General features: G+C 38.7%; 1 protein-coding gene across 4 annotated transcripts; it reads right to left on the reverse strand.

Moving 5' to 3' along the window:
* Positions 1–13525, reverse strand: LOC123505425 (acyl-coenzyme A thioesterase 1-like). Of its 4 annotated transcripts, none has more exons than XM_045256678.1 (7): positions 13195–13525; positions 5421–5531; positions 4852–5006; positions 4231–4390; positions 3724–3892; positions 2160–2362; positions 1–664 (listed from the first exon to the last, which is right to left on the reverse strand). In XM_045256678.1, exons 1-7 carry the CDS (start codon positions 13246–13248, stop codon positions 26–28), a joined length of 1491 nt encoding a protein of 496 aa, XP_045112613.1. In that variant the 5' UTR covers positions 13249–13525; the 3' UTR covers positions 1–25. The 4 variants fall into 4 exon arrangements, with proteins under 4 accessions (XP_045112613.1, XP_045112612.1, XP_045112615.1 ...); XM_045256677.1 differs by having other exon boundaries at positions 5415–5531; XM_045256680.1 differs by lacking the exon at positions 13195–13525 and adding an exon at positions 6946–7009 and having other exon boundaries at positions 5415–5531.
* Between the last annotated feature and the right edge of the window lie 534 nt (positions 13526–14059).

The following is a 14059-nucleotide window of genomic DNA, read 5'->3' on the forward strand; positions in this document are numbered from 1 at the left end:
TTTGAGGAGTTAAGGTTTAATATTTTCATAAACTGCTTTTAAGATGAACAAAGCTGTTTTTTCCAAGATCTTCAAGGTTTCCTGTTTGTGCAATATGGTGCTTAAAAAATTCTATAGTCTTGTTCCAGGCATTGACTTGCCCACATGTATGGTGCTTGACTGTCCCTCCCCAGACCAAAGCTATCATAGAACTGTGCTGAAAGGAAGCATAACAGTGTGGAGAATATGGAGGCTCCAACAGATGGCCACTGCCAGGGTATGACAAGACTTTGTAAGGTTTTGAGTATGAATGTTTGGATAATCTCTGACACAACAATTGTGTAGTATATTCTGAATTTACGTTTTGATCATCAATACCAACTATGAAAAGAAAAGCTGCATTGCTTCTTTCTACTGGAACAATAAACTTTTCAAATTGCTTAGCTATATCAGCACTGAGAGGTCGCATACACACACTGCCATCATCCTTAATATGAGCATTATGTATGTTGCTGAAAGGTATTCCAGGGTACAAGTGTTCTCCCACTCGCATCCCAACCAGAACAGGAACACAAGGAGCATTGATAGCAACACATGCAATAACCGATGGAATAAATGCTGCCATTTCCAGAGCTATCTCCCCACCCTTACTTGTTCCAATTACTCCAACACCTCGGCTTATCACCTGCAAAAAAAAGTCAATTATTATAGCACTCATTGCTTATTGCTTTCTTCCACTTTTTCCAGTTCATTAAGTGTTCATTTAGAGCACCAAAAATGCACGATTTGGTACAAATGATACACTGATAGAAAAAAAAGACCATAACATACCTTGTGTTTTACCATGCTGTAAAGGCTACACAGTGTTGTCACTGTCCTGTAAGCTTCATTCACCATCCTACATTAGGGGCAACCCCTTCACCATAATCACTTTAACACTAAAAAAATTTTTGTTGTTGTTTATTGGAAATATCTGAAAACCTCCCTAGACATACCATGCCCTGTGCAGCACAAACTAGAAACCTGCACTTGTTGAGGCTTGGTGACCAGTGTGGTGTCTTGTCAAGCCAGCAATGAATTCTGTAGTTGTGTCTTTTATTCATCTACTGAGATGTCCCAATAATATGAGCAGACAGGTTCCATCTGAGTTGGCCAGAGTAAATTTTCATGTTACAAAATACATAATTTGTGGAAAAAAAAAAAAAAAAAAAAAAAAAAAAAAGGGCAGGTAGTTCAACTATGATTTTAGTCCCTGGGTCGGTCAGAGTCTGACTATCACGAAAACCAACTTATCAGGGTCTGAGTTGACAGAGGTTCAACAGTATAACAAATCTGTTGAGACAATGAAAGAGAAAACAGCATACAAAAGAACATCCAATGTCAAATAAACATATAAAATGTGCAGAACACTCACCAATGAGTAACTGATACCTGAGGGAGGGTAACTCGCTGACCACTGTTGTGTCTCTTAATAATTTTTACCTTCTTGAAGAGTGTTACTGGCACTCTAGCTTACCTACCCTTCCTGCTAGGAACTGCATCAGACTCATTGAGAGTTTGGGAGGCACAGTTAGCACATGAGACACAATAAGGTATAATCTATACACCACATGGTCAGTCACAAAACACACCAAACACAACAAATAAAGAAACATACTAGCAGTAACACAGTAATACACCCAAGCACCTATCAGTCATATAAAGCACTGTACACTGTACTGTACTTGTGCTGTATTGTTATTATATGCTTGCAAGCAAAACAGTGACAGAATAAAAGTAAAACAATCAGTAAGGCCATGAGAGTGGAAGTCTGATAGATGTTGAGTTCAGTTTAGAAGAGGACTGGAAGGGTATGTGGCTATCTTCCAGTGCTCACAAAGTCATCTTGCATATCAAAGTCATCAAACTTCACCATACAGTCCCCAGATGTGTTAGCAAAAGAGTGCAGGAAGGTGCACATTTTTAAACTGTGTAATTTTAGTTCTCTCAGACTGAAGCTCATATAATCAAATTTTATGCACATAGCCACTGGTGAGGTTGGCTTATCAATAATCCCCTGAGGTCTGTGAATATAAGAATCTGATCCCAAACTTAGTGAACTGGGTGGTTATGCAAATTTCACTGTTGCTAAACTTGTGGTTGAGAAGAAAATAGTAATGACAGTATTCAAAAGTAAATACCTTGTCATGTTTTAGAAGAAACTCCACTGCTTCTTCAAAGTATGACATATTAAATTCTTCAAGAGATTTGGGCAAGTCATCATAGGCAAAGAAGGCCAAAGCAAGGGAAGCAATGCCACGGGAAGCCAATTGAGCAGACCGGTACTCCAGCAAGCCCCCAGCACTGCCAAACATGTCCACCACGCCAGGGAACGGCCCGTCACCTACAAGATAGTAATTCATCATAGGAGTACAAGCAATAACAGCTCAGAACTATCTGGTCAACACATGCATTCATATAACAATATAATGTTACGTAGATGAAGGCCGGGCATAGAAAGAGAAGGATGGACTCTGTTTAGGGTAGACTATTTTCTTGATCATAGCCATTCATAGAAAGATCATTCAGAGCTGCTTAATAAATCCAAAGAAAAGAAAAAAAGTTGCACTTTGCTCCATCTAAATATTAAGAGGAAAGAGTTAAGATTGTCCACTAGGTAAAGATAATTCCGTTAGCAAAGAATACTGAATTTCATGAAAGTTTTAGTTATGATAACTTGTAACTTGTAAGACAAAGAGCAGTAAAGATGGAGAAAGAGTGGTGGCACTGATCCACTCTTTCACTGAGAAGAAAGTACTGGAATTAAATTAGAACAATTTTTATCTACATCAGGAATTCTAAGTATCTTTCTTACTCCTCCAGGATTAATGGCACCATGTAAATGGTTCGTAAATTGATGAAAGATCGATCTAAGGTTGGTAAACATCTGATAAACTAAAGAAAGTCAGTAATGCATGGCAGGTTGATCAATATTAACCAATGTTTGGTGGCCCTGTAGAGCTTCCCATCAGCCTCTAGCCATCCTGGAGTAAGGTGAGTGGTGGCATGTGCTAACAAAGGCTGAACTGTGAGCTACCAGTGAGAGCAGCCATAGTAGGTCTCCCATCACTTACAGAAGGGGTGGGCAAACTTTTCAGTGTTAGGGCCACACTGAAAAACAATCACAATGTTACAGGGCCACATACTATATTAATCCAAATGATCAATATATAAAACAAAAAAATAAAAGGCTTTTAAAGAAAACCCACTCTCCCATGCATACACACACCTGCGGGAAAAAAATAAAATGCCCACAATATTATTATTAAGGAAATACAGATGGACAAACCAAAACTATTTGAGCCAGAGAGAGAGAGAGAGAGAGAGAGAGAGAGAGAGAGAGAGAGAGAGAGAGAGAGAGAGAGAGAGAGAGAGAGAGAGAGAGAGAGAGAGAGAGAGAGAGAGAGAGAGAGAGAGAGAGACTTTGGTAAAAACAAGAAAAAAGAAAAATGGTATGCAATGGTACCCTTTGTAAGCTTGATTTTTCAAAAAGCAAGTTCCATCTTTTCCCTATAACTGCATCTTGGTGAAGGTTCACTAACCATGGAACATAAAGAATGAATGAGAGGTCTGAAGTCTGCAAGGATAAAGTGAATGGATTGGCATAGGAGAAGACTTCTCTTACCATCCGTTACAAGAAAGCTCTTCAAGAGACATCTGAAGACTACAAAGAAAGACAAATGATCTTAACAAACAAGTCATTACCTGGCGGCAAAAAGAGACATCCACGCACTTTTCCATAGCGAACAGGAATTCTCTGAACTCCTGGAGCAACATAGTGTCTGAGGTGGGTGGCCGTGGACAGTGGTTCACTTCTGCCCTCACCCACCAATTCCTCATTGCTTAGATGGCCTCGGAACACTGATATTGTCACCTGAGAGAGAGAGAGAGAGAGAGAGAGAGAGAGAGAGAGAGAGAGAGAGAGAGAGAGAGAGAGAGAGAGAGAGAGAGAGAGGAGAGAGAGAGAGAGAGAGAGAGAGAGAGAGAGAGAGAGAGAGAGAGAGAGAGAGAGAGAGAGAGAGAGAGAGAGAGAGAGAGAGAGAGGTAAATCATGAGTGCTCCATCATGGATCCAACAGACCACCAAACAAGTGTTAGTATTTACAAACATCGTAGTTTATTTAATATTTCCATGTGTATGTTGACAGTAAGTAGTCACAAGATGAGATAAGAAGACATTATCCATCATACACAAAATGCTCTGATTACTTACAATGTTTGGATTTTCCACATCTCTTTTGAAAAACCTGGTAAATTTGTGTTTCTTCAGTGCTGGTGACAGGCTGCTCAGGAGACCCATTGAGAACACTCCCCTGTAGGAACCACCTAGGGATTCCATGGTGCTCACATCTACCTGTCCATTGCTGTCTGCTCTGCTCAGGAAGAGTAACATTATTGCCATCACACACATACACACACAAAAAAGTCTCCCACCCAAGCAAAGAGAGATGAAACAACTATAACAGATCTATTGCTATAAAAAATGGCAAACACTTCCATATAAAATGAAAATATACACAGGCAGTCCCTCATGGACAATATGAGAGACATCAAACTTCAGTGCCTTTACAATGACACAACAGCCTTGATACTCCTGCCTGGAGGTGGCCAGTCCATGAGAGATGGTTGTGCTAGCCAAACTGAATGGGTGCCTGCTTGAATGTACAATTATCCTGAGGAAGGCAGGCCACAATACTAGGGAAAGAACTGAGTTGGTCTTGCTAAGTTAACGATGTAGCTTGTGTCAGTGGAAGAAACAGTTGCTTGTCATACATTCACACAGATGCCTCACCAAACATCACATGATTAGCTTCCTTTACAGCAACAGCTTCACCTGTAATGGGCAAGAGACATGAAGAGGACCCCTCGGGTATCTGTCATCGAGGCCTCCAGCGTTACTTCCTCTCCGGGTGCCAGGCCGTCCACGCTGAGACTCACACTCTCATCATGGAGGCAAGATGGAGGCTGCACTACTACCCTGGTTACTTGCTGCAAGACAATAACACAAGAAATTAGTCTAGATGGCATCTTGGAGGATCACAAATAAATTGTGACAATTGTCCCCTTATCATGACACATACTTTAAAAAGTAGCTCTGCACAGTTCACACCTGTCTTGAGTCACTTTCTTTTTTTTTTTTTTTTTATCATTTGGACTGATTTTGCCATCATTACAATACAAAATTCTGCACAAGGTGTACAACTCAATTTCTGTAAGTCACTATTATTTCTCATTGTTATTCCTCTAATTCAGAACTAGCATGCCTGCAGAGCTGGGAAGCCCTTGCTGTGAATTCTGCCCATTCTCTCTCTTTATTCAGCGATCTCCAGCATTACAGGGTAGCCAACCAGGTGAGTCAAGCACTCACTTGTAAATTAGTTGTAACAGGACACTTACACTCACTGGCATTGTAGAAGTGGTTATGGTGGAGCACTTTATTGGGACTGGATGCTTACTATGGCTATGATGACTGCTGATGACTGGTCTTAAAGGATTTGTGTTCTTGACTCCATTCTGAAAAGTATTTATAATTTTATCATAACATTCCTTTTTAATAAATATAAAGTTCTTTTCAAAAGCATCTCAGTTGGTTCTAATGTGTAATGAAACTTGTAATAATTTGATAGCTGAGTATTCATAAATCAGTTTTAAAATCTTGCTAGATTGAAATACCCTCATAACCCCAGGTAACTCATTATAATATTTCTTGTGTTAATCTTCAGCACCAAGGTACTATTCCTTCTGATTCACGAAATGTGCTGGTTATTCCTCTCTAGAAAGAGAAAAAATACCATCAGGACAGCAATATAGTATTCCAGTGGTCAGCATGGTGAGCAGTGACTGACCATCTTCCACTGATGCAGACCTCCAACCACTTGATAAAGTGCCTCAGACCTGAACAGTCTGGATTCACACCAAGTAAGCCAACAAGAACTGTATAATAGCACCTAAAGCTCTGGTTGAATGCCAGGGCAAGATCTTACACTGATGTCTGATTCAAATATGAGACACTGGAATTTTCTGCAAATCATGGATTCCTACACAGATTTTTTTTTATGTAAGAGGAGAAAGTTGGTCAAAGGCAAACAAAAGAATGAGTAAAAAAAAGGCCCACCTGGAATGCCAGTCCTGTACAGGTCCAAAAGTTAGCCAAAGGAAAGGGATAAATGTCTTGAAACCTCCCTCTTCAATAAAGTTAAGTCATAGGAAGATGGAAATACAGAAGCAGGTAGGGAGTTCTAGAGTTTACCATAGAAAGGTATGACTGATTGAGAGTACTGGCTAACTCTTGCATTAGATATTTGGACAGCACAGGGATTAGAGGAAGTATTGTGTGGTGAGGCCACAAGAGGATGGGAGGCATCCAGTTAGTAAAATCAGAAGAGCACAAGGCATGAAAATAACAGAAGATAGCAAGAGATGCAACACTGAGGCAGTGAAAAGAGGCTGAAGACAGTCAGTTAAAGGAAAGAATTGATGAGATGAAAAGTTTTTGATTAAAAGTTTTTTATTCCATTCTATCTAATGAAACTGTGTGAGTGCAAGCACCCCCACCCCACATACATGTGAAGAATACTCCACACATGGGTAAATAAGTTACTTGTACAAAGTTAGCAGTTTATGGGGTGAGATAAACTGGGGGACATGCCTCGAAATGCCCAACTTCATAGAAGCTGTTTTAGCAAGAGATGAGATGTGAAGTTTCAAGTTTAGATTACAAGTAAAGAACAGACTGAAGATATTCAATGTAGAAGAGGGCAACAGTTAACTGTCATTGAAGAAGAGGGGATAGCTGTCTGGAAGGTTGTGTTGAGGTGATAGATGGAGGAATTGAGTTTTTGAGGCATTGCACACTTGCGAGAGGAAAATGAAATGCTCACATTAGTATTTGGCATTGTTTATTGACTTGCTCATCAAATCTACTAACATTTGTTGGGCCGCATGAATTTCTTTGGTGAGCCACATGCGGCCAACTGGCAGTAGTTTGCCCACACTTGCTGTAAGGTAGTATAGGCATTAGGCAGGGTTGCACTTCCCTGCTTAGATGCTACGTTTAGGATGAGGAAACACTTTTCTATACAGAACACGCATAATGTTTACATCAACTGTGATGTAGAATAAAATTAGATGGATTTTGGAAGTACACATAGTTATATAGAAAACAGAGGAAGAGAAAGAAAGACAGAAGGTAAGGAGGTTGAGAATCATTGGAGAAAGAAGGCAAGCCTATGATATATGGAGAGGTGGCAATAGTGTGGAGGTAGTCTACCCTGACCCTGACGATCCCTTGTCTTCCTTCCCTCCTTTGTCACCTCAGCAGGGTCATTCAGCCAGTCATTAAATGCTTGCTAAGGATGCCACTGCACCACATTGTAATTGGCCATTACACTAAACAGGAAGCAATATCTTCAATTCATCTATTCTTGTTAAGGGAAGGGAACCAGGGGAGTGCAACCCTGCTGAACGCCTATACCTTACAGCAGGTGTGGGCAAACTATGGTCTATTGGCCACATGCGGCCCACCAAAGAAATTCCTGCAGCCCGACAAATGTTAGTGAATTTGAAGAGCAAGTTAATAAACAATGCCAAATACTATTGTGAGCATTGCATTTTCTTCTCGCAAGTGTGCACATGCATGTGAGAATGGCTTTTTCTTTAGAAGCCTGTAATTTTGTATTTTAAATATTAATGATTTGGGGTTAATATAGTATGTGGCCCTATAAGATTGTGATTTTTTTTATAATAAGGCTCAAGCACTAACTCTGTACAAGGGCTTTATCCATCCTTGTATGGAGTACTTTTTGCATGTTCGGGAGGTTCTGTTCATACAGCTTTATTAGACAGGGTGGAATCAAAAGCTTTTCGTCTCATCAACTCCCTCCTCTGACTGAATGTCTTCAGCCTCTTTCTCACTGTTGAAATGTTGCATCTCCTTCTATCTTTGATCACTATTTTCATGCTAACTGCTCTATTCATCTATTGACCTTGCAAACTGTATGCCTCCCCTCCTCCTGTGGCCTCGCTCCACAAGGCTTTCTTCTTCTTCTCATCCCTATTCTGTCCAACACTATAATACAAGAATTAAGTAGTATTCTCAATCATTCATACCTTTCACTGGTAAACTCTGGAACTCCCTGCCTGTCTCTGTATTTCCATCTTCCTATGACCTTTACTTCTTTTAAGAGAGAGGTGTCAAGACATTTGTCCTTGAATTTTGATGAATTATTTTGGCTCTTTTAAGACTACAATTCAAATGGGCCTTTTTTTCTAATATTAATTCTTTTGCCTTTGGTAGTTCTGCCTCTTACAAAAAAAAAAAATAAATAAATAAAAAATAAATAAATAAATAAATAAAAAATAAAAAGTTTGCTCATCCCTGCCTTACAGGCTCATGTCTTATGCAGCCTTCCTGTAAAATGGCCACCCTCACAGCTAATCTAAGACAGTAATCTGCAACATAAACAAGTACTTCTTGAAAAGAGAGAAAGAGAGAGAGAGACATCAGGCAGCTGTGTTATCACTTTCTGCCATCGCAGTGATGAAACAATTTGCTCATTATGTCATCTACAATCTTAGGGGATTTTAATCTTAAGTCAGTAAACTCGGAGAGGATGGTAGGAGATGCTAGTGAAAATAAGTTTATGGAAAGTTTTCAGGATAACTATTTAGTGCAGATGGTAGATAAACCTACTAAGGGAGGAAGGTTTTAGACAAAGTACTAACAAATATTGAGCATTGTTTAAAGGAAGTTGAGGTAGGAGAGACTTTAGCAAACAGTGACCATCATATAATTAGATTTATCATTAATTCCAGTAGGGATAATATAGTGAATAAGACTAGAGTCCCAAACTATCAGAAAGGCAATTATGGTAGGTTACGTCAGTTATTAGGAGAGGTAAACTGGGAAGATAGTTTTGGAAATAAAACTGCACAGGAGATGTGGGATATTTTTAAGGTTGTAGTAAAGGGTATAGTGATGCAGTGTATCCCTTACAAAGATATAAGGCAGAGAAACAGGAAGCCATTATGGTGGACTCACGAGATAGGTAGACAGATCAGAGAGAAGAAGAGGGCATATAGAGAGTTGCAGAAAAGTGGGGAAGATGTAGATTTGATTAGGTACAGACAGGTCAGGGATGATTTGAGTAAGGTTATAAAAAAAAAAAGTAAAAGGCAGGCAGAGATAAAACTAGCTAGAGCTGGGAGTAAAGATCCCAAAAATTATATAGTTATTACAAGGTCAGTGATAAAAGAAATAAGGATAGGATTGGACCACTCAGAAAAGATGGTGTAGTGGATCAAAATGAAGACATAGTAGAATTGTTGAATGAACAATTTTCTTCAGTATTTACTAGGGAAAGAATAGGAAATCCTGTTACAAACAGTGCGACGAGTAGTTTAAGAGCTTTAGAAAATATTGATATAAAACCGGGAATTATTAGGAAATTTATTCTTGAACTAGACAATAGGAAAGCTAGTGGTCCTGATGAGCTACATGCCAGAGTACTTAGGGAGGGTGTAGACAGTATTTCTGAAGCACTTAAGTTAATCTTTGAAAGATCACTTAGGTTTGCTGAGATACCTCAGGACTGGAAGTTAGCTAATGTTACACCAATATTTAAAAAAGGTAGGAAGGATGATGCGAATAATTATAGACCGATCAGTTTAACTAGTATAGTATGTAAGATACTAGAGAAAATCATTAAGGGTAGTATTTGGGAGCATTTAAATGAGAATAGATTAATTAGAGATACCCAACATGGCTTTAGATCAGGGAGGTCCTGTCTTACAAATTTGCTCGATATCTTAGAATATATTACCAAGGAGTTAGATGATGGAAATAGCATAGATGTTATATATCTAGATTTTAGCAAGGCATTTGATAAGGTACCGCATAGGAGGCTAGTGTACAAATTGAGACTACATGGGATAGGGGGTAGGTTAGTTGATTGGATTAGTGAATGGCTTTCTGATAGGAAACAGAGAGTAGTATTAAATGGGGCAATGTCTGAGTGGAAGGAAGTGGTTAGTGGGGTACCCCAAGGATCAGTGCTAGGACCTCTTCTTTTCTTGGTGTACATTAACGATTTAGATATAGGAATTAGTAGCAAAGTATCAAAGTTTGCAGATGATACTAAGATAGCATGTGCAGTACAGGGTGAAAAGGACAATTACAGAATACAACGAGACCTGGACAGGCTGATAGCATGGGCAGACAGGTGGCAGATGGAGTTTAATTCTAAAAGTGTCAGGTTATGCATTTAGGTAAAGACAACACAAACTTTAGCTATGAGATGGAGGGATGTTGGCTAGAGGCAGTAGAGGAGGGAAAGGATTTAGGAGTAGTGATAGACAGGACTATGAAATTTTCAAAGCAATGTTTAGAAGCAAGAAATAGGGTAAATAGGATCCTGGGTTTTATAAATAGAAATGTTAGTTATAAAAGTAAGGAAGTGGTGAGTAGCTTATATAATTCCTATGTTAGGCCCCATTTAGAGTATTACATACAGGCCTGGTCACCCCATTATAGGCAGGATATCAACCTGTTAGAAGCAGTTCAGAGAAGAGCAACTAGGATGATACCAGCATTAAAGTGCCTGGAGTATAGAGATAGATTAAAGGAATTAAACATGTTTTCATTTGAGAGGAGATGTATAAGAGGGGATATGATAGAGTTATTTAAAATGTTCTCAGATACAAGCTACATAGATGTGAGATCTTTCTTTACCTTAGAGGAGGAAGTAGGACTAGAAATCATGGCAGGAAGATTAGAAAGTAAGGCTGCAGGTTAGATATAAGAAAATATTTCTTTAGTCATAGGGTGGTAGACTTCTGGAATGCATTGCCAGAGAGGGTTGTAAATAGCACTAGTTTGACAATGTTTAAAACAGATTAGATAAGCACTTAAATTTATTAGATTTATAATTATGTATAGCGCTGCATGATAGTTTTTATAAGAAATTTACTATAGTTAAACAAGACATGATCCCCATGTATGGGGATCACAGATTGTAGAGGAATTTGCTGCAGGACTTAGCCCTGTTAATGGGCCAAATATTTAGAATTAGTATATAATGTATTGTGTACTTGTAAGTGTATCTTTAAGTACTGATGACAAGGTCGCTGTGCGACTGATACAGGATAACCTAGATGGGCCCTGGTGGCCCTTTGTTATCCTATTATTTATGTTATGTTATGTTAAAAAGAAAACCTAGTCCACTTCATGCTAAATTACGCCCAGTCAAAAGAAGAAAGAAATGAAATTGCAGACCTCCAAAGACCAGTAAATAAAGATAAAAAAATCAAGTGATTTGATGGTTTTAATTTGTATCTGTCACCTGCACTTTTGTCAGCTGCAGTACTCTCTCTCTCTCTCAGTGTGGCAGTGTCATTATCCTCGCTTGCCCAACAACATTCAAACAGAAATGCATAACTAGCATTTCACTTCAGTAGGCCATGGGTCCAACCAGCCTGGGGCCCCAAATCACCATGGGTGTCACTCTGGTGATCCCTATAGGCAAGCAGTCACTACTCTCCACCTTATTACAAGTTTTGTAAGTCATAGACAAACAAGACAAGTATCTGGCTTGCTTATCATGTCATGTATATTCATCTCTAATTTTCTTCTGTTCAGTCTCTTTCTAAAACAGAATAGCAAAAGTTTCCAATTTATGTACTGGAGAAATACTATACACATCAATATCAATGAAAAATTCACAAGTTCACTCAGGCTGTCTGACACACATTGCTCCTATTTTTTTTATCTGCCCTGTGTTACACTATCTATTCATACTAGTAGTGGCATATCTCCAAGAGCTTCTCAAAGATTATCATTCTTATATGTTTTTACTTTAATTCATTCTTATCTTTGATAAATTTTGACACAGCTTTTCTTACCTTCCCATTAGATAGAGCTTTTTCATTATGAGTAACTTGTGGCACACATATATCCTTCAAAATTTATTTACAATGCTGATGGTGATTTTTTGTCTAGTTAGATTAAGTTAGCTTGGTTAAGTTAAGTTTGCTTACACTATATTAGGATTGGTTGATTTTGTTAGGTCAAGTTAGTTTGGTTGTTAGTTTGCTTACTTTATATTAGGATAGGTTCATTCAATGATGATGTCAGGAAATTTTCATTGAGGGTGCTGAGAATGTGCTGTTAATGTATAACTTTTTTTTTTTTTACTGTCATTTAGAGTTCTGCCTAATGTGATAAAATGTTTCTATGTGAAGTTATTATAATCTGAGGAAGAATAGTAGAAGTTAGAACATGGCAAACAGCTGAAGAACTTTATATCAAGATGTTGCTTTAAAATTGTCCACCTGTTATGGTGACTCGCAGCAATATTAGCATCAATGTTCAGATTTCTCCTAGAGTTAATTGATACTATAGCAAGATTAACAATACTCTGGGAATGGGACTGCTGAGGGGGCTTGGCTAATTATTGAGGGGCTGAAGCCCCTCCAAGTCCCCCATTGGCACTGCCACTGGGTTCAATTAGTTTCGTTACGTTAGGTTGGGTGGTGGTGCATCACAGGCACATGTACCCACTGCAAATTGTTTATAATGCTGACAAAATTTTAACTGTTTAGTTAGGTTGAATTAATCTAGTTAGGAGTTAGGTTAGTAATATATTTATTTCTTATCACAAATAATTTGTTTCTGGGGCAAGCGGAGGTCGAAAAAAAAAAAAAAAAAACTAATGATTTGCCAGAACAAATAAGTAGGGTCAATTTGAAATTTCACCGTCATGGAATCTGGTATGGAGTTTATGTTTTTCTGATGAGAAATGTAGTAAAATGATTGATGGTATATGCCATTTCCGTCGCAAATGAATACTTATCGAGTATAGTTGGTTTTCGACTTCTTTTGCAATGCACTTGATTTAATGCTCCACCACCCAAAAACGCAGATTTCCCACAGGTTCCTCAAGATTGTTGGGAATGAGAGGTAGGCATCATTGCAGTTAAAAAAAAAAAAACAATTCATAACTCTAAATATATTATTTTGCAACAGAAATTACATATACTATCAACTTAATGATTTCACTACATTTCTCACCATAAAAAGCCACATCACAGATCCTCTGGGGCTGGTGACGGTAAAAGTTAACCAACGTCAGATGGATACTGAAGAGGTGGGGTTAGGTCAGTGCCTTTGGGTGACACTCACTATTAGGCGGCTGAAGCAAGGCCGTCCCTGAGCAGAGTTGCAGTTGCGCCACATCCTTGGCTGCCTATTGTGCGGTTGGGCGCCACTGCCGCTGCCGCAAAGGCCGTGTTAAGTAGCTTACAGCGCTATACGACGTACTGTTACAGTCGCGTCGCGTGCTCGATTGCTCGTCCTATAGAGCGACGACTTCTCTAAAGTTCCGAGTGTTACCAGCGGTACCTACCAAGATGTATTAGAAGTCTAATACATCTTGGTACCTACGACCTCGGACCTACTACCCATTCCCAATACCCACTGTACCCCGCCTGGGATTTTGACTCCGCCTTCTCTTTACAGTGATTGGCTGTTGGGATCACAAGAGGCGTACTTACATCCAAATACTATTATATATATATATATATATATATATATATATATATATATATATATATATATATATATATATATATATATATATATATATATATATATTGTTTGCTTACATTCCTCACTTTTCTCTCATCATGCCAGGTGCTACTTTGGCTCGGTATATGTACTGTACCTGTACAACGTGTCATGAATCGAAAGACTAGTATGCGATCTACGTGTCATGAAGTTACTTCTGTATTTTATTATATAACATAAATAATAGGATAACAAAGGGCCACCAGGGCCCATCTAGGTTATCCTGTATCAGTCGCACAGCGACCTCGTCATCAGTACTTAGAGATACACTTATTATATTATATTGTTATCTACAATAAATTGAAGTTATCCTGCAGACCATTAATATCAAGATAAATTCACTATCATCCCCTTACTTTTCTCACTACTAAACCTAACTCCAAAGTCTCTCCCATATCCATCCACAACATCTAGCATTCTC

The sequence above is a fragment of the Portunus trituberculatus genome, chromosome 18 (genome assembly GCF_017591435.1).
Source record: "Portunus trituberculatus isolate SZX2019 chromosome 18, ASM1759143v1, whole genome shotgun sequence".
Lineage (NCBI taxonomy): Eukaryota > Metazoa > Arthropoda > Malacostraca > Decapoda > Portunidae > Portunus > Portunus trituberculatus.